Below are 27,560 nucleotides of genomic sequence, written 5' to 3' on the forward strand. Positions count from 1 at the left end.
GAAGATGAAATAAAAGCAATTATTAAGAGTTATTTTGCCCAACCGTATTTTGCCTGACTATATGACCAATAAAAATGACATTTAAATGAGATGAATGAATATTTACAAAAATATAAATTGCCCAAACAGAACAAGAAATAGAATATTTAAATAACCTATTTCAGAAAAAGAAACTGAACAAGCCATAAATAAATACCTTAAACATACATACATACACACACACACACACACACACACACACACACACACACACGGACTAGATAAATTTAGAAATGAATTCTGCCAAACATTTGAAGGACAATTAATTCCAACATTATAAAAATTGTTTGAAAAAAAATCACAGTCCTATCAAATTCCTTCTCAGTCACAAACATCCCCTAAACCAGGGAGAGCCAAGACAGAGAAAGAAAACTGTAGACCAATTTCCCTAATGAATAAAGATGCAAAAAATTTTTAAAAATACTAACAATTACCAATTACAACAATATATCACAAAAATCATACACTATGACCAGGCTGGATTTATACCAGGAATGCAGAATCAGTTCAATATTAGGAAAATTATAAGCATAACTGGATCATATCAAATACAAAAACAAAAATTCCATGATTATCTCAATAAATGCTGAAAAGGCTTTTGACAAAATACAACACCCATTTTTATTAAAAAGGACTAGAAATGAATAGGAATAAATGGAGATTTTCTTAAAACGATAAGAAGTATCTATCTAAAAGCAAGAGTAAGTAGTACTTGTAATGGGGATGAACTAGCAACCTTTCCAACAGGATCAGGGTTGAAACAAGGATATGCTTTATCACTATTATTTAATAATGTGCTAGAAATGCTAGTATACAAATAAGAAAAAGAAATTTAAGGAATAAGTATAGGCAATAAGGAAATAAAACTATCACTTTTGCAGATGAAAGGATGGTTTACTTTGAGAATCCTAGAGAACTAAAAAAATTAGTTAAAACAATTAACAACTTCAGCAAATTTCCAGGATATAAAATAAAACACAAATTATTAGTATTTCTATATAGTAACAACAAAACACAACAAGAAGAGAGAGAAAGAGAAATTCCATTTAAAATAACTACAGAAAGTATTAAATTCTTGGGAATCTACCTACCAAAACACACACAGGAACTATATAAACACAATTACAAAACACTCTTCACACAAATAAACAGAGCTCTAAACAACTGGAAAAATATTAATTTCTCATAAGTAGGCTGGGCCAAGGTAATAAAAAGGGCAATACTACCTAAATTAATTTGCTTATTCAGTGTCATATTAATCAAATTACCAATTAGTTACTTTATAGTGCCAAAAAATTTAATAACAAAATTCATCTGGAGGAACAAAAGGTCAAGAATATCAAGGGAATCCATTTTTTCAAGTGAGAAGGAAGAGGGAAGCAGGAACATTGGATTTCAAACCATACTACAAAGCTGTGATCATCAAAACAATGTGATACTGGATAAAAAATAGAGGGATTGATCCATGGAACAGATTAGGTACAAAATATACAGAAGCAAATAAGCACAGAAACCGAGTGTTCGATAAGCCCAAAGATTCTAGCTATTGAGGCAAGAACTCCCTATCTGACAAAAACTGCCAAGAAAAATGGAAAATAGTATGAAAGAAACTAGATAAAGATCAACATTTCCCATCATATACCAAGAAAAGCTCAAAATGAGTACATCATTTAGAAGTAAATGGTGATATCAAAAGCAAATCAGTAGAGCATGGAAGAAATGGCCTGTCAAATCCATAGAAAGGGGAAGAGTTAAAATGGAATATGTTTGATTACATAAAATGTTAAAGTTTTTGCACAAACAAAACCAATGTAGCTGATACAGCACCAGCTGAGCAGTCAGGAGGACCTGATTTTAAAACCAGCCTCAGACACTTACTAGGTGTGTGACCCTAGTCAAGTCTCTTAACCCCAATTGCCTCCAAAAAAACCAAACTATGCAGCTAAAACTAAAAGAAAAGTAGGAAACTGGGGGGGGGGGGGGGGTGGGGGTGGAAATCTTTGCAACACTTCTCTGATAAAGGTTTCATTCCTCAAACACATGGGGAACTGAGCAAAATTTATAAGAGTAAGAGCCATTTCCCAGTGATATGAACAATTTTCAAAGGAAAAATCAGTATCAATAACCATATTTTTAAAAATGCTCTAAATCATTCATTATTAGAGAAATGCACATTAAAACAACTCTGAGGTACTACCTCACAACTGTAAGTTTTGCTAAGATGATAGAAAGGGAAAATGACAAATGCCAAAAGAGATATGAGCAAGCAGATATAATAATACACTGTTACTGGAGCTGTGAACTAGTCCAGCCACTCTGGAAAGGAATTTGGAACTATGCCTCAAAAGTTATCAAATTATGCATTACCCTTTGATGCAGCAACACTACTAATAGGTCTATAACCCAAAGAAACAAAAAAGAAACAAATTTTCACACTATCCATGGCCAAAAAATATTTATCTCATTCTGCATTCTGAGTCCTTCATCTATCGATCAGGAGATAGGTAGTATATTTCATCATTAATCCTTTGGAATCACAGTTAACTCATTACACACATAACAGTTCAGCACAATAGTATTACATCACATTTATGAACTATAATTTGATCATCCATTCTCCAATTTATGAGCACTCCCTGAGATTCCCATTTATTACCACCTCAAAAAGAACTATAAATACTTTTGTATATCCCTAAAGTTTGCTTTTCCTAGAATTCCCTCCCTTAATCCTTCCTTTAATCTATCCTCCGTCTAATTCTCCTTCTCCCCTTTTCCCCCTTTCCCTCCTATTTTCCTATTGAATAATATGTATTTCTGTACCCAATTGTGTGTGTATCCTTCCTTATTTTGACCAGTCCAGATGACAGTGAAATTCAAGTGTCAGCTACCCTCGTGGGTACTCCCACCTCCTCTTTATCTGTATATAATTCTACCTTCATATCCTAAGTAAGATGATTTTTCCTAAGATTCCTTTCCCTATCCCACCCCTCTTCCTAATGTGTTCCTCTTCCTTCTCTTTCAATTCTTTTCTCAAGATCTTCAAGGGATAACAGGACCATTTCTAGGCTCTGTCTAACTGAATCCCCTCTATGGCTCTTGATGATAGGATTCAGAAGGGACACATGTATGATTTTATGATATTTGAATGTAAGCACAATTTATCCTTCTTTAATCCTTTATCATCGTTCATTCATGCTTACAATTTTATGCTTCCCTTCACAGCCTATTTCTCCACTGAATACAAAAGTTAATCTAGCTAAAGATTTTAGAAGAAACTGATTGTAAAGTTAATTTTGTAGATAATATTTTCATTCCTCGCAATGTAGTTTTCTTTCCATTTAAAACTAAGGAAAAAATCCAACAATACTAGCCTTTCATGAAATCAAACAACAATGAAAGATTATGATTTCTGGCATATTCTTGCCCACCATCTGTTGCTAAAATGCAATAAACAGTGGTTGTTGCTATTCAATTTAGAAAAGATCAGTGACTCCTGCTGCTGTGTGTAAAACTCCATCCATATGCTGGTATATAGACACAAATACACAATCATCTTCCCTGAATTAAGTAACTTCTGTCCTCATAGCTAGATTTTCAAGTGAGTTTTACCTTTTTTTAGGGAAATCTATATATCCAAGTATTAGGTATATCACACAAAATTTATATTCACATATGTTTTAAGACAATTCAAAAATACCTTCAAAAAAGATTTTAACAGTCATTAAATAAGAAGAAATATGCTAAGTGGCAAATATGCTTAACAATAAAGCATTGCATTAGAGAAGAGTCAGGAAATACAGGAACACAGCTAATTAAACCATCCTACTCAAAAAACAACCTAAGCATATTCTGCTTTATTTGTCAAATTGAACATGTACTTTAAAGTAAAATATGTTTTGGAGGCAGCTAGGTGGCAGAGTGAATAGAATGCAGAGCCTGGAATTAGAAAGATTCAGTTTCCTTAGTTCAAATCTGGCCTCAGACACTAACTACCTGTGTGACCCTATGCAAGTCACTTACCTTATTTGTCTAAGTTCCTCATCTGTAAAATAACCTGGAGAAGGAAATAGCAAACCACTCCAGTGTTTCTGCCAAGAAAACCCCAAATGGGGTCATAAAGAGTCAGACACACCTGAAAAATGAGTGAACTGCAACGTTTTGGAATCAAGATAGAAGCAAAACAAGAAGAGCAAAAAACCTAGGGCTCTGACCAAAAATATCATACTCTACAAATTTAAGTATTATCTTGAATGAAAAAAAAAATGGACATTTGACAAACCCTCAGACTTTCAAGACTCTGTTAAAAAAAATCCTCAGTTTAATAGAAGATTCGACGTACAAGAACCAAGAGAAACACAAGGTATATACATACCAAAGACTGATTATAAGGGATTCATAAGGACAGACTGTTTACCTTTTATATAACATAAAATGTAAAATGTATGTCTTAAGATTCTCATTAATAATTGTTGAGTACATAAGAAAAAGGGGGATAAGTCTGACTATGATATGAATTTAAAAAGTAAAACCATTTAGAAACAGCTAAAAAGAGTGATAATTTTATACAAAAGAGAAGAAAGGATACAGAAGAATTAGATGGGGGAGGAGGGCTGGTAGTTCTGGTGGACTACTTTCATCAGGAATGGGTTTAAGAGGGAACAACACATATAGATGCAGAATAGTATAAAAGTCTTCTAAAGTTAGAAGAAATAAAATGGTAGGGGAATAGTGAGGGGGGAGAGGACAAGGGAGGGATTTTTTAGAGGGAGAATGAGGGTAAAGGGTGTTTAGATTAATGGGAATGGAAGGATAGGGGAGGGATCCTTGGAGGGGGGAAAGCAAGTAATAGGAAGGCAGGGTGGTTGGTGGAGGAGGTGGGTGGGCAAGTAATAGGAGGGCGACATAGCAGGTAGAAGTAAAGTAGAAGGGGGAGGAGGGATAGGAAACAAGAGCTATGTACAAACAAAAGCAAAGATCAGGAGTAGAGTATGTTTGGGAAAATGTCTATATATGTATGTATATATGTACAAGTGTATGTATATATCTGTATATATATATGTATATATCGAGAAATATATCTAAACTTTATTGTAGCCTTCTGGGGGGATGGGGGAGGGGGAAAAAGAATAAGGTTTAAAAGTGCACAGCAGAGACCAAAAGAAAACACAAGGAAGCAAAGAAAAGATGGACAATTCTCAACACAAGGTGTATTATTTATCACACAGGCTTTCCTGAAATGAAAATTTATCGTTACATGTTTTGAATCCTTTCTTATGTTTTGCTATGCACACGACATGCTGTTTTTTTTTCTTTCTTACTTTGCATTTAGGTTTCAGTGTTTAAGTTTATGATATGTTTCTGTGTCGTTATTCTCTATTTGTGTTCTGGCAAAATAATTTTTTTAAAAAATACAAAAAAAAAAAGCTATTACAGTGACAAGGGACACTCAGACAGAAACCCAGAAGACAGAATTGCTCCAAAATATCTAAAAGCAAAGTCTCAAAAAAAACACAGTTTGGAGACAAATTCAACTATAAATATCCAAAGAAATGAAGCAAAACTTTAAAAATAAGAGTTTAAATTTTTCTTATTAACTTATTTGATTTTACAAATGATATAAGAGTTCTAGAAGGGAAAAAATGGAAAATAAGTGAGAGCTATGGAAGAAAGAATAGAAGGGAATGAAGAGCTTGGCACAAGAGGTACAAACTTTGTCTAAACAACAAACTCCTTGAAAAAATTAAAACAAAACCAAAAAACTAAAAATATAGATGAAAACATAAGCTATGTCATAGAAGAAAAAAACCCAAACTGGAAAACAGATTGAAGAGAAAAAAATTTAACAATCATTGTACTCTCTGAATACCATAACCAAAAACAAAAGAGCCTAGACATCCTATTTCAAAAAATATTAAAATTCTAAGACCTCTTAAAACAAAAGGGCAAAGTAGAAATAGAAAAAAATCCACTAGTTATTTCCTGAAAGAAACCCCAAAACAAAAACTCCCAAGATTATTATACCTAAAATCCAAGGCTTATAGCTCAAAGAAAAAATGTGGCAAGGAGCCAAAAGGCAAGAGCTCTAGTACCTAAGAGTCACACTTAAGGTCACACATGATTTAGCAGCCACTACTATAAAGGAATGGAGAGCTGAAATACAGTATCCCAGAAGTCAAAGAACATAAGGTTCACAACCAAGAATGACTTACTCAGGAAAACTGAGTATAATCTTACAAGGAAGAAAAATGGATCTTAAATGAAATGAAGGACCTCCAAGGATTCCTGGTGAAAAGTCCAGAGCTACATAAAAACTTTTTAGTTCTAAGAAGAGTCAAGAGAAACATAAAAGGCTCTTTTTGAAGTGGTGAAGAACTGGAATTTGAGAGAATGTTTATTAGGGAATGGCTGAACAAGTTATGGAATATAAATGAAATGGAACACTATTGTGCTATAAGAAATAATCAAGAGGATGGTTTCAGAAAAGCCTGGGAAGACTTATATGAACTGATGTGGAGTGCAGTGAACAGAACTATGAGAACTATTTACATAATGACTAGTATGGTAAAGACAAACTACTTTCAAAGACTTAGGAACACTGATCAATAAAATGAGCAACCACAATTCCAGAGGGCTTAAAATGCTATCCACTTCCTGATAGAATGAAATACCCAGTGCAGAATGAGACATATTAGAGAGAGAAACATAGATACATATGTGTATAAAAACATATATGAATATATATACATATACATATACAAATACAAATGAATATGTGTGTCTGTGCATGTGTATGTATATAGACATGTTTTTTTTGATTATCTATATTTGTAACAAGGGTTTGCTTTTGCTGAATAAAAAAATAAAATACGATAAAATTTAATTTTGAAAAGTGAAATTTGCTCTAAAATTAAAAATATTTAAGATGCTACAGCTACCATTTACAATCATATGGCAATATATAGAAACATTTAATAAAGAGTTAAAAGGTCAATGAATTAAATACAGAATTCTATAAAAACAGGCCTTTAGATTCAGGTTGATAACAACTTAAAAGGACTTAGAGAATATCAAGCAAATAAAGACAGCTAGGTTGTAAAATTGGCAGAGTGCTGGACCTAGAATCAAGATGACCATAGTCCAAATTTGGCCTCAGATACTAGTTTTGTCATCCTGAGCAAATCACTTAACCTCTTTCTGCCTCAGTTTTCTCATCTGTAAAATGGGAACGACAGCCCCTAACTCACAGGACTATTGTGGGGACACAAATGAGGCAATATCTGTAAAGTACTTTGCAACCTTTAAAAGTGCTAAAGTATGTGATACTATTTTTAAATAAACTCAGAAACTGACAGATGCACTTTCAAAGATGAGGTATTATTTTACTATTAAGAAATCATTAACAGAATAAACAAACTTTTAATTTGATTAATATTTCTTACCCATAATGATTTTGTTACCTATAATGACTATGCACAATAGAGATGCTCAGTTTTAGGACAAATGGTAATACTGGCCTAGAAAGACAGTATATTCTTCACCTACTAAACCACAAAAGTGATTATGCAGTACCCCAGATAATTATCATTGTAGGATGTCACCAAAACTATACTTCACCACAAAGCCCATTACATAAAAAGAAACATCTGGATTATACAGTTTAACATTAAATATTCTTTCAAAGTTTTTACACCAGATGGCATTGTCCAGCTGCTCAAAATGGAAATCCTAATCAGAGTATTTAATTAGAAGCAAAGTAATGTGTTAAGATGATTCGCAAGAGTTTTATTTCATATTACAATATTTTGGTCAATTTTTGCCTTTAAAATTGACTGAATCAAGGATACTGGGCTTTTATACTCAAAACAAGACTTTCACAACAGAGGTAAGAGCCCAAATTTCCTTTGCAAAAGAAACAAGCTTAATTTAATTTTTATATTTATAATGTTGCTTTCTTAAGGACATGCAGTTTTGCACCATTAACAAAAGAATAAACACTGTTCCCTTTATAGATAATGAAATCCAATTTTTAATGTTCTTACAAACATACTAATCAATTGCATTAAGTTCAAGTTCAATTATTTACAGTCTCAAATCACTCAGCATTACAGCATCAGCAGAAACAATTTAATTAATATTCCTTAACCACATGGTATTTAATAGGTAAACAGACTATCCATTAAAGGTACAATTGAAATGCTTGAAATAGAAGCTTTCCCTCATGTACTCACTAGAAGTCTGAAATGTTTCTCTGCAAAGAAACTCACAGCAAGGCTACCAATACAGAATTTCTTTACTGTTAGTCTAGAGCCAAAAGCCACCTGAAGCAAGAATTCTGGCTTGCAAAAATCACAACAGCTAATTAATCATTCAAGGAAAGTGTCAAAATGTTAGTTACCTAGATGGTCCCCTCTGTGGTAAAAAGAATTGACAACTAGAACAACGAAACACTGCTTATTCCAAGTCTAATTCCAGATATTCCCCTAATTGTATAGTTGTATTTCTTTTCACCCTGCCCTCAACATAGACCTAGCTCTGGTTCTAAAACTGCATGATCAAAGGAGAAGCAGAGCCAACATGGATGAGGTAAAACAATTTTCCAGTTCCAGACAACTTAGAAGGTAAGCAAGAAAGATCTGTCTCACTTAGGTGAGAGTGTAATGCAGTCCAGTGCAGGCCATGGCCCAGCAAGCAAGCAAAAGGCCAAGGGGGCAACTGAATCAACAGGGCAGCTTTCAGAGCTCTCAGCTCACAGAGGAGAGCTCCAGAGACGATAAGGGAATCAGACAACGGGGCAAAAGGAGGTTAGAGGGGAACCTTTGCTAGCACTGGGAGCAGGACTCTGTGTGTTGACCATATGTGGTTCCAGGTCACAGTACCAGGGCCAGGAACAGCACTGGCAGGAGCAGGGTCCCTGGACACAAGTCCATGGTAGAAGAGAGTGCTTTGATCACTTATGGAATGTTACTAGGATGACGGGGATGATCAAAATACAAACCCAGAAAACAAAATCAAAGCAGCTATGTTCAAAGCCCTTCCTCACTTCCCCCACTTCTCCCCTCCTTCCCCACCCTGCCGACAAGAAAAATGAGCACTGGTCTCAGGCACAAAAAGAATTCTTAGAAGGGTTCAAAAAGGATACTAAAAATCAAATAAACAAGGTAGAGGGAAAATTGGAAAAAGAAATGAGAGTAATATAACTATAATTTTTTTTAAAGTCAACAGCTTGGTAAAGGAGGTACAAAAAATACTGAAGAAATAACACCTTTGATAAGCCAAATGGTAAGAAGAGGCACAAAAATCCATTGAAGAGAAAACCTCCTTAAAAAGCAGAATTGGCCAAATGGAAGAAGATGTACAAAAATTCACTTAAAAAGAGAATTCCATAAATAGTAGAATTAGCCAAATTGGGGAAGGGGGGAGGAAGATACAAAAGCTCACTGAAGAAATGAACTCCTTAAAAAGTAGAACTGGAAATGAAAGCTAAGACATCAAGAAACAATAAAATGAAAACGAAAGAATTTTAAAAATAGAAAAAAATGTGAAATATATCATTGGAAAAACAACTAACCTGAAAGATAGATAGAGGAGAGACAACATAAAAAATTTATATACATATACATATATATATATATATATATATATATTAGATTACCTGAAAGCCATGATCAATAAAAGAATATAGACATCACCTTTCAAGAAATTACCAAGGAAAACTGCCCTGATATCTCAGAACCAGAGGGCAAAATAGAAATTGAAAGAATTCACCGATCACCTCCTGAAAGAGAACCTAAAATGAAAATCCCCAGAAATATTACAGCCAAATTCAAAAGCTCCCAGGTCAAGGAGAAAATATTTCAAGTGGCCAAAAAGAAACTACTCAAATACTATAAAGCAATAGCTAACCCATTAAAGAAGCAGAGGTCCTGGAATATGATGCTCTGGAAGGCAAAGGAACTAGGATTATAACCAAGAATAGCCTGCCCAGCAAAACTGAGTATAATCCTTAGGAAGGTGGGGAGAGTGGGGGGAGGGGCAGAGGAAGGGAATAAATATTTAATAAAATAAAAAATGTTCAAGCATTCATGATAAAAAGACCAGACCTGAACAGAAATTGTACATTCAAACACAAGACTAAAGAGAAACATAAAAAGGCAAATAGGAAAGAGAAATTATAAGGAATTCAATAAAGCTAAACTGCTTATATTCGTATATGGGAAGATGATACTTGTAACTCCTAAGAATTTTATCATTATTATGGCAATTAGAAGGAGTATACATAGACAGAGGACACAGGTATGAACTATGATGGGATGATTTCAAAAAAATAAAATTAAGGGCTGAGAAAGAGGGATTCACTTGGAAGGGGAAGAGAGAAGTAGAATGGGGTAAATTATCTCACTCTAAAGAAACACAAAAGAGATTTTACAGTGGAAGGGGAAGATGGGGGTTAGGGGGTTGGCAGGCAACAACTGAACATTGCTCTCATCAGATTTGGCTCAAAGAGGGAATAACATACCTCAGTTGGGTATAGAAATCTGTCTTACCCTACAGGGAAACAAGAAGCGATGGGGAGAAAAGAAGGCTGGGGCTGACAGAGGGGAGAGACTACTGGGACAGGCAGTAGACAGAAGTAAAACACTTCTGGGGCAGAATAGGGTGAAAGAAGAGCGAGAGAAAGATAAAAGGGTAAAAATAGGATGGAGGGAAATACACGGTAATAAAAATGGTGAACGTAAAATAGAAGTGGATAGCAGAGTGGATTAAAAACCAGGATGTTACAATATATTGTTTACAAGAAACACACTTGAAGCAGAGAGATATACACAGAGTAAAAAGGTGAGGGGCTGACACAGAATCTACTATGCTTCAGCTGAAGCAAAAAAAGCAGGGGCAGCAATCATGATCTCAGACAAAGCAAAAGCAAAAACATCTAATTAAAAGAGATAAGCAGGAAACTACATTTTGCTAAAAAATACCACTGACAATGAAGTTATAGCAACACTAAATATATATGCACCAAACGCCATAGTATCCAAATTTTATAGCAAAAGTTAAATGAGTTAGAGGAGGAAAAAGACAGTAAAACTGTCCAAGTGGGGGACCTTAACTTTTCCCACTCAGAACTGGACAAACCTAACCAAAAAAACAATAAAGAAGTTAAGGAGAAGAATAGAATTTTAGAAAAGTTAGATACAATACACCTCTGGAAAAAACTGAATGGGTAGGAATATACCCTTTACTCAGCAATACATAGCACCTACACAAAAACTGACCATTTATTACAGCATAAAAACCTTACAACCAAATGCAGAAAAGCTGAAATATTAAATGAGCCTTTTCAGACAATAATTCAATAAAAATTACATTCAAAAAAGGGCTGTGGAAACACTAATTAAAAATTCATTTGAAAATAAATAATCTAATCCTAAAGAATGAGTGAGTCAAAAATCAAATCACAGAAACAATAAGTAATTTCATTAAAGAGACAGACAACAATAAGACTATACCAAAATTTATGGGATGCAGCCAAGCAGTACTTGGGGAAAATTTATCTCTCTAAATGCTTACATCTATAAAATAGAGAAAGAACAAATCATAGAATTGGGCATACTACTAAAAAAATTGAAAAAGAACAAATTAAAAATTCCCAATTAAATACCAAATTGGAAATTCTGAAAACCAAAGGAGAGATGAATAAAATTGAAAGTAAGAAAAACATTGAATTAATATATAAAACTAGGAGCTGGTTTGTGGGTAAAAAATAGCTAAACAGTTGGGTTATTAGAAGAAAATCAAATTACCAGTATCAAAAATGAAAAGGAGGAATTCACCACCAATGAAGAGGAACAATTATTAGAAGCTATTTTGCTCAACTATATGCTAATTATATATTTAATAATCTAAGTGAAGTGGATAAATATTTATAAAAATATAAATTGCCCAGATTAAGAGGAAAAAGAATATTTAAAACAATCTTATCTTAGAAAAAATAAATTCAACAAGCCAGCAAGAAGCTCCCTAAGAAAAAATCATTGGGACCAGGTGGACTCACAAGCGAATTCTACCAAATATTTAAAGAACAATTAATTCCAAGACAATATAAACAATTTGGGAAAATAGGACAAAAAAAAGTCCTATCAGAATTCTTTTACAACAAAATATGGTGTTAATATCTAAATGAGAAAGAGAAAGAAGACTAAAGACCAATTTCTCTAATGAATACTGATGTGTGTGAAAAGTTTAAATAAAATACTAAGGAGATTATGACAATATATCACAAAAATCATAGATTATGCCCAGGCTGGATTTATACCAAGAATGCCAGATCAGTTCATTAGGAAAACTATAAGCATAACTGACTGTATCCAATGCAAAAACAAAAATTCCATGATAATACAGGGTGTCACTGAAGTCTGGACACATAGGAAATCTCATTAACATCTCATTACCCATTTCACCAAAGACTCTGTATTGTTTGGTGATGAAGCTTTGTTTTATGTGAATGGTGAGGTTAACAGACAGAATGTTCGATACTGGTCGCAAAGCAACCTGCATTGGGTGAACCATTCCAAACAGCAAGGAGTGCAAAAAATTATGGTGTGCTGTGTTTTGTGGAAAGCTCATGTGTTGAGGCCACTTTTCTTCAATGAACATGTAACTGGTGAGACTTATCTCACCATGCTGAGAGACCAGTTAATGCCCCAACTTGAAAGGCTAGGTGAAGGACCACCTAAGTGGTTCCAACAGGATGGTGCCCCTGCCCAGTTCGCCACAGTGGTAAGAGATTGGCTGAATAACAATTTCCCTAACTGGATTTGAAGATGTGGTCATGTGGAGTGGTCTCCTCGTTCACCAGACCTTAGCCCCCTTGACTTCTTTTTCTGGGATATACTAAAAGAGAAGGTGTACTCAACGAAAATGCATTTGCATTAGGAGTGAATGTGCTAAAATGACGGCAATGTGGAGTTACTGCATTGAGTTCACGTGAATCTTGCAAAGAGCATCAACCTTTGAATCACAAATGATGGAAACATATTGAAGATGTTATTTGTTAATATTCCAATTAAAATAAAATGTTGTTGAAAATTTCATTAATTTCATTTCTTATGTGTCCAGACTTTAGGAACACCCTACAAGATGCAGAAAAGGCTTTTGACAAAATACAACACCCATTTTTATTTTTTAAAAAAAAGCACTAGAAATAAAGAGGAATAAATGGAGATTTTCTTAAAGTGATAAGAAATATCTATTCAAAACCAAGAGTAAGTAGTATCTGTAATGGGGATGAACCAGCAGCACCCTTTCCAATAAGATCAGGGTTGAAGCAAGGATGTACCTTATAACTATTACTATTTAATATTCTACTAGAAATGCTAGTTATAGCAATGACAAGAAAAAGAAATTGCTTGTGCATAGCCTGAGTCAATATAATAAAAATGACAATTCTACCTAAAACAATTTACTTATTCAGTGCCATGCCATCAAACTACCAAAAAATTATTTTATAGAGCTTAGAAAAAATAACAAAATTAATCTGAAAGAACAAAAGGTCAAAAATATCAAAGGAATCAATGAAAAACATATCTAGGCAGATGGCCTGGCTATACCTATCTCAAACTGTATTACAAAGCAGTAATCATCAAAACAATCTAGTACTGGCTGAGAAACAGTGTTGGATCAGAGGAATAGATTAGGTACACAATACACAATAGTAAATGACCATAGTAGACTAGTATATGGTAATCATAAAGATCTAAGCTTTTGGGACAAGAACTCATAATATGAGAAAAACTGCTGGGAAAACTGGAAAGCAGTTTGGCAGAAACTAGGTATAGATCCACATCTCACACTGTATGCCAAGATAAGGTCAAAATGGCTATATGATTTAGACATAAAGTGATACCGTAAGCAAATTAGGGGAGCATGGAACAGTACACTTGTCAGATCTGTGGATAAGGGAAGAATGTTTGACGAAACAAGAGACAGTAATGATTATAGAATACAAAATTGGTAACTCTGGTTATATTAAATTAAGGTTTTGCACAAAAACTAATGCAGCCAAGATTAGAAGGAAAACAGAAAATGGGGTGGAGGGGCACGAGAGTGAAGGGGAGAATTATGGCAAGTCTCTCTATAATAAAGGCCTCATTTCTCAGATAAATAGAGAATTGAGTCAAATTTATAAGAACACAAGTCATGCCCCAATTGATAAGTGGTCAAAGGATATGAATGGCAGTTTTCAGATGAAGAAATAAAAGTTATGTATAGTCATATAAAAATGCTCTAAATCATTATCGATTAGAGAAATGCAAATTAAAACAACTTAAAAGTACCACCTCATACCTATTAGATTGGCTAATATGACAGAAAAGAAAAATGAAGAAAAATGACAGAGCTCCTGACGGTGCTGCCGCCCTTGCCACCCTTTTCAGTTTTGGCTACACTTCCTCTCATACCCACCAAATTACTGGTCATGGTGGGGGGCATTGAAATACTCCTTGCTAAGCTCTCATTTCCAATAAATGAATGAATGATTTAAAATTGAGAAGAAAGAGCCATTCAGCAACCGATAAATGGTCTAAGGAGATAAACAAACTTCTCCTGGGAAGAAATCCAGGTTATTTATAGCGATTTCTTAAAAAATGCTCAAAATCACTACTAGAGAAATGAAAATTAAAGAAATTCTGAGATTTTGCCTCACACCCATCAGATTGATAAAGATGACAAAAACTGAAAATTGATAAATACTAGAAGGACTGGGGGTATAGAAGGCATACTGATGCCCTGTTGGTGGACTTGTACATGGGTAAAAACATTCTGAAGTCAATTAAGGATATAACATGAAAAGCTGCTAAGCAGAGCATTCATTCCATTTGACTGAATTATGCCACTGCTTAGGCCTATATCTAACTGACATCAAAGAAAAAGGAAAAGGTCCAATGTATACAAAAATGTTTATTGCAGCTTTTGTGATGACCAAAAACTGGAAACTAAGAAGCTGTCCAATAACTGAGGAACAGCTGATTAAACTGTAGTATATGAATGTGATTAAATATTATTATGTTGTAAGAATTGAGGAAACAAAAAAATGAAGAAACAGATAATTTCAAAAACTTTATAGAAAAGACTTATATGAACTGATGCAGCATGAAGCAAGGAGAAACAATTTATATAATAAATCAATATTACAAGAATAAACCATTCTGAGGACTTATGAACCAATAAAAAATGAAATGAACAAAACAATGAGAATAATTTATATAACACAATAAAAACAAACAACTTTAAAAACTATTAACTATCATCAGTATTTAGGCTATTCCTGATTCCAGAGGACTGATGATGAAATATGGTGTTACAGACCAGTGCAGCTAGAGTTAGAGCGCATGCAGAGTGGGACATACCTAATTTTATGTATGGGGAGAATTTGTTCTGCTTGACTATACATACTTGACATAAGAAATTTGCTTTCTTTTTTTTTTTGCTTCCCCTCCCCCAATTTCCCCTCAGGTGAAAGGGAAGGAAAATAGATTGAGGTTAATTTTTTTTTAATAGAGAGGTGGGGTTATTATAGGTGTGAAAGGTTACATGAATTTTCAGACATTAACTTTTTTTAACTGTTTTACTTTATTAGAAGAAATCTCTCACAAAATGAGAATAATCTGTAAATATTTTTAGTGTAAAAACAAAACACACATAAATGAAGAGGGGGGCAGGGGATGAAATACTCATTGCTTCTCCCTCAAAAGCAAACCAAAACCAAATCCTGATTTTATTTCTTAATTTAATTACTTACAATTCAAATTTTCTTTCATTTTATAATTCTATTTATGTCAATAATCCCTTCCCAAATTCTTGGGGGGTATGTTGAGATTTCCTAGTGTAATTATTAATTCTTTTTCTTCTTGTTTTGCTGATAATCTTTCTTTTATAAATTTAACTATCAAATTGTTTGGTACATATAAATTGAGGACTCTTTACACACTTTTTTCCTCTTACCAATACACAATACCTCTTCCAATTTTTTTCTAATTTGGATGTTGTTTTCACAAATAACATTTCTGCAGCATTTGCTTTATTTTTTTAATTTCTCAGTTATATATTTTAGAGTATATACACATGCAAGTTTTCAACTTGTATATTCCCAAAACAAACTCTTAAGCATAGTTTGCCTCAGTTTAACTAATAATTAAAGATGCAAATTAAAATAAATTTTACATACCCCATTATACACATCCAATTGACAAAAATAATAAAAACCAACAAAACAATGCTGGTGGGGTTACATGGAAAGAGCTTCATTCATTCTTAGTTGATGGAATTACAAACTACTACAATCTTTTTGAAGAGCAATCCTACAATAAATGAAAAGGTTATAAAAATACCCTTTTCCCTAATAATTCCATTATTAGCAACATAATCCTACAGTATCTTCAAAAACAACATCAACCACAAAAGGAACTGATCAAAGATTCCATAGCATCGTTACACGTTACACTAAAAACTATAAACAATATAAATTACTTAGCAATAAGGTAATGGTTAAATACATAGTAATGGAAATGTTACCATTACATTGTTAACATTGTTACAAATAAATTAAGATGGAAAAGAATCAGAAATACTAAAAAAATCTGAAAAGATCCTTCTGAAATAACACAAATAAAAAAGCAGAACAGGAATAAGATATACATTTTGATCATATGAGGAAATGTGAATGAGAATGAAGGGACAAGGAATCTAGATGGGGACATGCACAGAGAAATTAAGAAATATTATGATACTTTAGGTAATAAAATGAATCAATTCAAAGAAAAATAATTAAGGAAGCATTGTTGTTTGAATTGATGTTTAATAATTTTTTCTAATGAAATGTTTCATTTTAATTTTAAGTTAGTAGAATAAAATGTAACCCAAAAGAAACTCTTCCAAAACATGCCTCCTAAGCACACATTAAGATCATTTAGAACCACTGATACATAAAAACACAATAAAAATTTTTTAAAAGTTATAACCTCACATACAAAATATTCACAAATCCTTTTTGTAGTAACCAAAAACTGGAAACAAAATGGAGGCAATTAGAGAATGGCTAAACAAACTGTGATCTGTAAATACAATATAATTCTACTGAGATATAATAAAGGACAAACATGAAGAATTCAGAGAAAACCAAGAAGACCTGTAATGCTGAATAAAGTAAGCAAAATCAGGTGAATGATGTTTTATACTAATGTAAGTCAAAGCAATACTCAAAAGCAGCACAGTGCTGTTTAATTATAATCAATAACAAATGGTAGCCCCCGACACTAGATGATGAAACATTTTCCTTTTAGTAAAGAAAGGACGACAGATTTACAATGTGGTCTATACCATCAGATTAAGTTACATCATTAGTTAGTTTTAACTTTCCCTTTGTTACAAAAGATCATATACCAAGAAGTAACTGCCCTATAAAAATAAAATCATTATGATTTTTTAACAATCACAAAACCAAGACAAATACTCAACAAGGGTTTTTGCCAGTACCGTGGATTATGTTCTATACAAAGTCTAAGTGGAAGGCTTTTCTCATAAACAGTGTCCAGAGGTACCTGTTTGTGCTGATGGCATCAAGTCTCAGAACACTATAAAGTCTCCTCAATAAGACTCATGACGACTCCAAAAAAGATCAACCATGCAAAAATTCAACAAGAAAAACCAAATACATGAAGGTACATTTCCAAAATTATAAAATATAAATGGATGAGTGTTGAGTTAGAATATCTTTATTGTATGTGTTGGACAGGAATATCAATCGAAAAGCACATACAATATGCCAGTCACTGTGAGCAATGACTTATCATGAGTTATAGACAGAAATAGACAGTAAAACGAAAGGAGTGGGGAAACCCAAATTTAACTTTCAGACCTAGATAAATCAAACTAAAAATAAATTAGAATTAAAATAAAGACCTGAATGAAATTTTTAAAAAATTAAGATTTGACAGACCTCTAGAAACTATTGAGAGGGAACAGAAAAGAGTATACCTACCTCTCAGCTATGCATGGCATCTTTACAAAAATTAATGACCTAAAAATGGCATAAAAACCTCCCAAACAATACAGAAAGGGAGGAATACTAAACATATGTTTTACATACCATCATGCAATAAAACTCAATAAAATGCCACTTACGAAATAATTTTAAAAATTAACTGGAGACTAAATAACTTAATCCTAAAGTATCTGTGGGTCAAAGAACAAATCTTAAAAACAATAGATAATTACATTAAAGATAGTGACAATGAGGCAACACACAAAATTCTGAGGATGTAGCAAAAGCAGTCTTTAGGAGAAAATGTACATCTTTCATCAATAAGACAAAGAGGAAATCAGTGAAATGAATATGTAACCAAAAAAAAAAAACCCTAGAAAAATCAGCAAATTAAACTCCTCCCCAAGTAAACACACAAAAACGATGCTGGAATGGTTTACCATTTCCTTCTTATTCTACAGAGGAGGAAACTGAGGCAAAAACAGAAATTATGAAAATCAAAGAAGAGATTAACACAATTAAAAGCAAAAAGAAAAATCTATTGAATTAATAAATTAAACTAGGAGCCAGCTTTTTCAAAAAGAAACAAATACAAACAAATAAAACAGATAAACCATTAGCTAACTTGATTTTCATAAAAGATATCCAATCTACCAATATAAAAATGAAAAAGGAAAATTCAGAAATAATGAAGAAATAAAATAATTAGAAACTTTCATCCAGTTATATGCCAATAAAATTGTCCACATTGATAGAACATGAAAGAGAATTTAAATAATCTAATCTTAGAAAAAAGAATTGAACAAGCCATAAATGAGCTCCCAAAGGAAAAAACACAAAGATCATACGAACTTAGAAGCAAATTTTGCCAAATATTGAAAGAATAATTCCAGTAGTATATAAAATGTTTGAAAAAACAAGAATAGAGGGGGTTCTACCAAATGCCTTTTTTGCTACTAATATGGTTTTGATAGCTAAAGCAAGGAGAGTCAAAACAGAAAAAGAAAACCAATTTGCGACCAGGGCTCAGCAAACTATAGTCCAGGGTCCAAAGCCATAAAATCCATTCTTACCTTGCTAGCCAGACAAAAACAGGCAGCAGGCCAGATTTGGACCTTGGGCTGCAGTTTTTCAACCCCTAATCTATAATTTCCTTTATTTTTACTCTCCAAGGTTTAGGTATCAAAACCATACTTGTATTATAGGAGGAGTTTGGTACGATCCCTTCTTTCCCTATTTTTTTGAACAGTTTATGTAGAACTGGAATTAATTGTTCACAACATTCCTAATGAATACTGATGAAAAATGTAAAATAAATTACTAGCAAGGAAATGATAGCAACATATCACAAAGATTATACACTATGACCAGGCTGGATTTACAGAAAGAATGCAAGGCTGGTTCAATATTAGGAAAACTATAAACATAACTGACCATATTCATAACAAGAACAAAAATCATATGATTATATTAGCTAAAGCAAAAAAAAAACCTTCTGACAAGATACAACGCCCATTCCTGTTAAAAAAAAAAAACACTAGAAATCATAGGAATAAACAGAGCTTTCCTAATAGCTGTTGTTGATGTTTAGTCATTTTGGTAGCATCTGACTCTTCATGGCTCCATTTGAGGTTTTCTAAGTAACGATGCTGGAATGGTTTACCATTTCCTTCTTGTTCTACAGAGGAGGAAACTGAGGCAAAAAGGGTTAAATGACTTGCCCTGGGTCACATAGCTAGTAAGTATCTGAGGCCAGATCTGAACTCAAGTCTTCCTGACTTCAGCTTCTATCCACTGCAACTGCAACATCTGGTTGCCAATATGAATAGTAATATCTATGTTAAACCAAGAGCCAGCATTATCTACATTGGGGATAAAATTAGAGGCCTTTACAATAAGATCATCAGCATTCTTGTGTATTACCAAAAAAAATCCGGCAGGAGGAGATAGAAAGAGACATTCCATTTAAAACAACTACAGAAAATATAACATACTTGGGAGTTTACCTGCTAAGACACATACACAGGAACTATATGAAAACAACTACAAAATACTTCATACGCAAATAGTCTATACACCAAAAATTGGAGAGCTATTAATTGCTCCTGGACTGGCTGAGCACATACAACAAAAAGATCCATACAACCTGAATTAGTTTCCTTATTATCAGAAGATGATCGAAGACACAGCAAACGTAACAAAGACAAGCAGGACACAAGGGCTGAAAGCCCAATTGTGCTATTCACAATCTATCAGGGAAAGCCACTTCGCCTCTCTGGACCTTAGTCAAACTGCACGATCCTCTAAGGTCTCTTCAAGCTTTAACTCAAAGGATCACAGATCATCGAGTCCGAGTCTTTGATCTTACAAACTTGCATTTTCCTATTACGTTAAAAGTTTATAAACCACCTTCCTCAAAACAACCCTGAAAAATAGGTCATGGAAGTACAGTTAGCACTATGTTAAATATGAGAGATACAGTCAGAAAGGCTGAGAGATTACACAATCAATAAATAGAAAACTCAGGACTGGAAAGCGGACCTAGCACAGCTAGAGAACACTTTTATCATTAAAAGCGCTTAACTGAAGAAACATTCCCCCATCATTTAGTTTTAATTCTCAATTGCTCAATTCAAAATAAATAGGTGTATTGTTAATGGAATGGGAAGATGTTTCTTGCCCATTAATAGGCCTATGTGACCTGCTTGAGTCACATAAGCCTGTGGTGGGAGGAGCTCGCCAAATGGGTGGAGCAGGAAGTTGGAGTGAGTTGGAGCTTGGAGAGAGAGGAGAGGCAGAGAGAACACAGCAACTAGCACGAGTGAGAGAGGGAATGATTTTGCTTAAGGGAGTTTGTTTGTGGGGAGACCTGATGGAGGAAAGGCTTGAAGATGGCGGTGCCCCCTTCACTGATAATGTTTATAAATTTCTTTGTTATTATGATGAATTTAGCTTTTTGGTGTTTGAATAAATGTTTTGGTTTCATCTTCAATGAAGCAAGTCTGTTATATCTTGAGATTAAAACCTGGGAATAAGCCTGCAGCTTCATATTCGTAGCAGCTGCTGTGGGTATCACATTGGCGATATATTTGGCATCACGAACAGGATCTCAGGATATAAAACCTCTACTTGGAGACAGGAAGGCTCTAGGGAAGGAAATGGTTATCCCAGGATGGAAGGATTTACCTTACTCCACCCTGGCAAGAGAATGGGCTAAAAGCACAGGACTCTGTGAAAATTGGGAACCGGGGCTGCAGAAGGGAGAATCCAAAGATTTAGAAAGATGTTTGCAGGGAATACCAATAGAACCAGGGAAAGAAATGGCAGGGGTGTGCAGAAGAGGCTAGGCCTTGCTAAACTATGTAAGATGTACCGAGAAAAGGGGCTTAAGGTCCTCCCGAATCATTGTATCCAAGTCTGTCACATCTTTAGGGAGAATAGGAAATTGGCCAAGTCCCAGCTCAGATTAAAGAAATACACAGCAGTAAGGAAGATAGGAATTAATACAGTTTTAGTGGGTTCATGGACGCCAGAAGCACGGCTGACCCTATATTTACCCTGCTTCTGGTTGTTGTCTCCTTATTCTTTTTGACTTTTCAACTTGTTTGCTAGATTAGATGCTGGCTAAAGAACTGACTCCTCCAATGGGATCTCTTGGGCCAGGGACAGTCTACATCCAATCTCAGCAGGAAGTAGCTATAGAAGAAGAGACCTTCACCTCTTATCCCAAGGGATCTGGGGCCCCATTCATTTGATGGGGGAATGACAGGGTGCCTGTGCTCAAGCCCACAACCTAAGATATTGTTTCATGTGTTTATTATACTGTTGTACAGTTCTGTTGATACCAGTCGCCCCTACACTCCCAGTGACCTATGTAATAGACACGAAAGATCTTGGAGCCAAATGTGTTGTTGACGGAATGGGAAGATCTATCTTGCCCATTAATCGGCCTATGTGACCTGCCTGAGTCACATGGAAGCCTGAGTCACATAAGCCTGTGGTGGGAGGAGCTTGCCAAACAGGTGGAGCAGGAACGGGTAAAGCAAAAAGTTGGAGTGAGTTGGAGCTTGGAGGGAGAGAGGGGAGGCAGAGAGAGCACAGCAACTAGCACGAGTGAGAAACAGAATGATTTTGCTTAAGGGAGTTTGTGGGAAGACCTGAGGATGGCGGTGCCCCCTTCATTGATAATGTGTATAGACTCCTTTGTTAGTATGATGGATTTGGCTTTTTGGTGTTTGAATAAATGTTTTGGCTTCATCTTCAATGAAGTGAGTGTGTTACATCTTATGATTCAAACCTGGGAATACGCCTGCATATTCATAGCAGCCACTGTGGGTATCGAAATTGGAGATATATTAGGTTGTCACAGGAATAATCTATCATTTAACTAAAGGGTCATGCAATGAAGAAAGGTTAGTCTGCAGTAAATCAGCTAATGCAAATGTCCTCATTTCCCCTTAAAAAACAGAAAAGCAAGTAACTAGTTCATATCATTAATAAGATAAGCAAACCTAAAGACATTATTAACCATCTAAACGTATAAAGGTTTGTACCTCCCTCTGCCAGTAAAAGTATAGAAAACCTTGTAAGCACATAATTGGCTAGGTTTATTTTCTCAATGAAAGTATTTTTTAAGTTATTAATAAATATAGACTAGCTTCCCAGTGCTAATGCAATTAGCTTCCCAATTACTAAATGATTACTAAATTTACTAAGACAATTGATGATTTCTTTATTCTTTTTTCCAGATAGAAAATAACAGGATATGACTTATTATTTATATATTATAAGGTAATTTAATACAGAACAGATATATAAGTAACAGCTAAGATTTAAGTGATATTAATCTTTCTAATGCAATATGTAATTGATATAGTAGACAATGAGGAACACATTTAATTAGAAATTCAATAGTTTACAAAAATGCATCACTCAATTTCAGACAGAACAAGTCCATAGATAGAATAAGCAAAACCCCAACACAAAAGGATTTTATTCACACAGGATCCCTGTAAACCATTTTTTTCTTAAGTCTTCAAGTGAAGCATCCTGGAAACAAAACTTCACATCTTAGATTTACTCATTTCAACCCCCTCTGCTTTAAAAAAAAAATCCAAAAGTATCTAATCCACATAAACTAGTTACAAAAAATCTAGTACAGTCATCTAAATTCAAAAAACCAAATATTAAAACACAGAGCCTCCAAAAAGTGGCTATTATTTTTCACCATGTATGTTTTGTTTTGGGTTTTTGATGAAAAACTAAGCATGTAAAAAAGTAAGGCAGAAAAGTTAAGCATGTTAAAAATTTCTCACATTTTCTATAGCTTCTGTCTGTTCGTTGCTATAATCTCTATACTGTCCCAGCATCTGGTCAACTTGTCGGAGGTTTCGATTGGTATCCTTAGGAAAGAAAACATATGACATTAATTGTTCCCAAACGGTATTCCAAACCCCCTGACTCCTACATGTGTCTTATAGTATAACAAATGTTTAGTCCACTAATTTATACTATGTATTTTCATATCACATATGATATGAAAATTATAAATTATAATTTATTATAAACATTAATTATAATTATAAATTATAATTATTAAATATATAATAAAATATAATTGATTATACACATTAATTTCAGTCTGGGACAAAAATATGTCTATCTCCTTTACTAATTAAGAACCAGACCCAGAATTTAAATTCTCATTCAAGTTTATATAACAAGTTAATAACTAAACCATTAACAGAACTTAAGCACCTTAGCTAGAAATACTTTGGTCTCACCACTAATCCATTATCAAAGATCAAATCCATTTAATTGTGTACAACAGAAATAAACAAAGATCAATGTTGTTCACATCAAAATATATTCTTTTTCATGACTTTAGTTTAGCAGAATCAAAAAAGGTATTAGTTTTCAACCTCTACCTAATGCCTAAAGTTGTCTGAGTGACTACCAAAAGACACTTCTGCCAGAAAATGCTGTTAGATAAAAGGCTGATGAATTTAGAGGTCTCCTGCAGATGAGGACACAAGCCTAGGGAGGTCTGGCACTCTGTCAAAGGTCATCAAGGTAGTATATGGGTAGCAGAGTAGGACCCTAACCCAAGTCCTTCTTCCTCCAAATCCAACCCTCTTCATTATTTTTTGTTCATTTGTTTTGGATTTGACCTGTGATTTCATTATTAAAGGGAACTCTCAGGGAGGAAACTCTGTCTACCACTGCAAATCAGCACCTGCTCTATAGCAATGAGAGGTGAAATCACTTGCTCAAAATCAGTCAGTGTGCATGAGAAACAACTATAACCCAGGTAGTTCTGACTCCAAGGCCTGCTCTCTATGCACTACATCGTAATGTCTCCCCTTAATTATTATATTCCTACCAAAAGGGCTTTTTTTTAATCCCAACAGGACACATTAAAATCAAACACGTCAGTTGTAAAGGCCTACCAAGCAGACATACTAAATTTCATATTCACAAATGAAGTTGTTCCACTCAAAAAAGACTGCTCTAATGGCTATGTTATGAACACGACCCTGTGCTCTTGAAGGCTGTGCCAGGAGAGTATAGGCTATCAAACTAGAATGAGTTTGAATATGAGGCCAGTGACAGTCTGTATGTCTGCCATTTGAGGACCAGCCTAAGATCTGAAAGAGTCATCACCAGAAGCTTGGTTACTTGGTGATGAAATTTTAGGGCAAAAAAACTCACAAAGACCATCTACTAAAATGTAAAGGGACTGTGTTCACAGCAGGGAGTTCCTACTGCGTCAGAGAAAGAAGTACCCATAGCAACAAAAGCAAAGATCCTTGAAGCATGTTTTGCTCCTAACTCAATCTCCTTAAAAGGCTAGGACTATGTCTTAGTCATGCTTAAATCACTTTCAAAACCCACACAGTATCTTAATTATAATAGGTACTTAACTATTTGTTGAATCAATGTGCAAAAGTACAAACAACTAAGATTCAAAGACTATTTCTAAAAAAAGATAAGGTGAGAGAGGTGGAAGAATGAGAATAAATTATAATTATTACCTCTTGTTTTTCTCTTTGGCTTTGTCCTCCTGCTATCCTCTCAGTTCTTTCCCATGCTTTTTCTCAAAGAGGGACAGAAAACTTGCCCATGCCTAATATCAATACCTAGCCCGATGCCTCACCATAATTCAGTCTAGAATCACATTATACTATCATATCACCCCAAGAGATGTTCATACTACTAAAAATGGCATCTGTGGGTTATTTTATTATAAACCAAAACCTCAACTCCAAATTACAAGATGTATAGGCAACTCTTTTTTCCATTATACTGCATTTTAAAATAAAATAAACTTTAGACTGCTCCCATGTAAACTATCATATACAACCACTGGAGAGCTTACCTGTAAAGTACTTGTTAAGGTATGGATCTTTGCAGTAACATCTGCAGTGCGGTGTCGGCTGGCACGAGGCTTCCGTCTGTCCAATCGACCGTGACTGCAGTACTCTGATTCACTGGAAGATTCCGCCATTGCTATCTTCAAATCCTTTCTAAAAGGAAGGATGAGGAAGAAGAGGAGAAGAAGAAGAAGAAAGAGCAGGAGGAGGAGCAGGAGCAGGAAGCAGAAGAGGAAGAAAAGGAAAAGGAGGAGGATAAGAAGAAGAAAGAGCAAGAAGAGGAGGAGAAGCAGGAAGTAGAAGAGGAGGAAGAGGAAAAAGAGGAGAAGAGCTTATTAAATTGGGACAAGAAAGGGAGTTGTTGACTGGGAAAAATCTTTGCACCAAATATCTCTAATAAATGTCTGATACCTAAAACATATAGGAAAGTACCACAAATACGTAAGATCAAGAACCATTCTACAATGGATAAGAAGTCAAAGGACATGAATAAACGATTCTCAAAGAATGGAAAACTATTAAGGGACATATGAATGACCGTCCCACATCACTGTCACTAACAGTGAGAAGTGCAAATCAAAAAACTCTGAGTATTCGCCTCATACGCAGCAAACTGGCCAAGATAACAAAAGACAGAAATAGTCAATGCTGGAGAAGCTCCAGAAATACAAGTACACTAATTTAGTACTTACTCGTAGAACCATGAATTGGTCCAGACTTTCTAGAAAGCATGGAATTATGCTAAGAAAGTAACTAAAATCTCCATTCTCTTTGCCATGGAGAGCCCACTGCTAGGCATATATGTTAAATAAATCAAGGATAGAGATAAAGGTTTTTTCACACCAAAATATGTTTATATAGTGGAACAGATAATAAAATTTAATAAACCAGCACTTTTGTGGTAGCAAGGTAACTAGAAACAAAATACTGTAGATGCCCATCAACTGTATAATGGCTAAGTAAATTGTGGTAGGTGAGTGTAATAGAATATTACTGTGCTGCAAAAAAATGGAATAACAGGAAATAAATATAAAAACTTTAGAAAAGCATGGGAAGACTTTTATGAACAGAAAAAAACACAACCTGAAATAACATACATATATATACATGTTTATACATATATAATGAATATAATGATATAAATGCAAAGAACAAAAAAACAAGCAAAACTGAATTTTGTGTAATTGTAATGACGAAGTTTGGTCCCAGAGAACAGAAAAGAAAATGCACATCATTCTCTCCTCTGCAGAGGTGAGAGATTATCAGGGTCAAACACTACACACACTGTCAAACTCAGTTAATATGTCATTTAGTTTTCCTGACCTAACTATTTTCCCCCTTTTTTTCTTTGTAACAAGAATGGTTCAGAGGGCAGGTGAGTCAGCGGGGTTACATTCAGAGAGTAAGGTGATAGGAAAATAAAATCAACAAAAAAATTTACTCATATGAAATTAATCATCAATTTTAAAAATTAATTTAATCATATAAAATTGATACAAGATTTGTATGTTACTGCTAAGTAATTGCAAAAATATATCTGAGCAATCTCTACAAAGAAAAATCAATGGCAAAGTCAACCAAATTCTAAGGAATATGAAAAGAACAGTAGAATAACAGGCTGATAACCCCATTCCATCCTCTTCCTTCCCCACTCTTTCGTCACAAAAAAAAAAAAATCAGTGCATATAGTACTCTTTATATATTCCAGTACACACAAATTTTGAGAAGGAAAACAAAAAATTATTCCTCACAATTTCCCAAAGAAAGGTAGCAAACTGTGCTACAAGGAACATTAGAGTTGGAGGAACTGAATTCAAATCCCATCTCAGAAATTTACCAGTTGTATAATACTTAGTAAATCACATCCCCTCTCTGGTTTTTAGGTCCTCAACTATAAAATAAGGGGGTAGTCTCTGAGGTACCTTCCAATTCTAAAACTCATGTTTCTACTTTTTAAAAAAGTTTGCCTTAAGATAGCAACTCATGCAGCAAACAAATCTTCTCTAAACAGAATTTGTTTTTTTGTTTTGTTTTTGCTATGACAAAGAACAGAAGGAATATCTAGCTCCTTATCACTGCAGCTGGAATGATGAAAAATCAGTATTCATTTC

General features: G+C 34.3%; 1 protein-coding gene across 1 annotated transcript in view; it reads right to left on the reverse strand.

The window, feature by feature from the left end:
* The window catches only part of CEP128 (centrosomal protein 128), a 534,450-nt gene extending 508,854 nt beyond the window's left edge, over positions 1-25,596 (reverse strand). The window contains exons 1-2 of the mRNA XM_036737234.1: positions 25,455-25,596; positions 23,392-23,478 (exon numbers count right to left, since the gene is read on the reverse strand). Of these exons, the coding sequence (XP_036593129.1) occupies positions 23,392-23,478; positions 25,455-25,583 (216 nt within the window). The 5' untranslated portion in view covers positions 25,584-25,596. The remainder of the gene's footprint in view (positions 1-23,391; positions 23,479-25,454) is intronic.
* Between the last annotated feature and the right edge of the window lie 1,964 nt (positions 25,597-27,560).

This window comes from Trichosurus vulpecula, chromosome 8, assembly GCF_011100635.1.
Source record: "Trichosurus vulpecula isolate mTriVul1 chromosome 8, mTriVul1.pri, whole genome shotgun sequence".
In the NCBI taxonomy this organism is placed as follows: Eukaryota; Metazoa; Chordata; class Mammalia; order Diprotodontia; family Phalangeridae; genus Trichosurus; species Trichosurus vulpecula.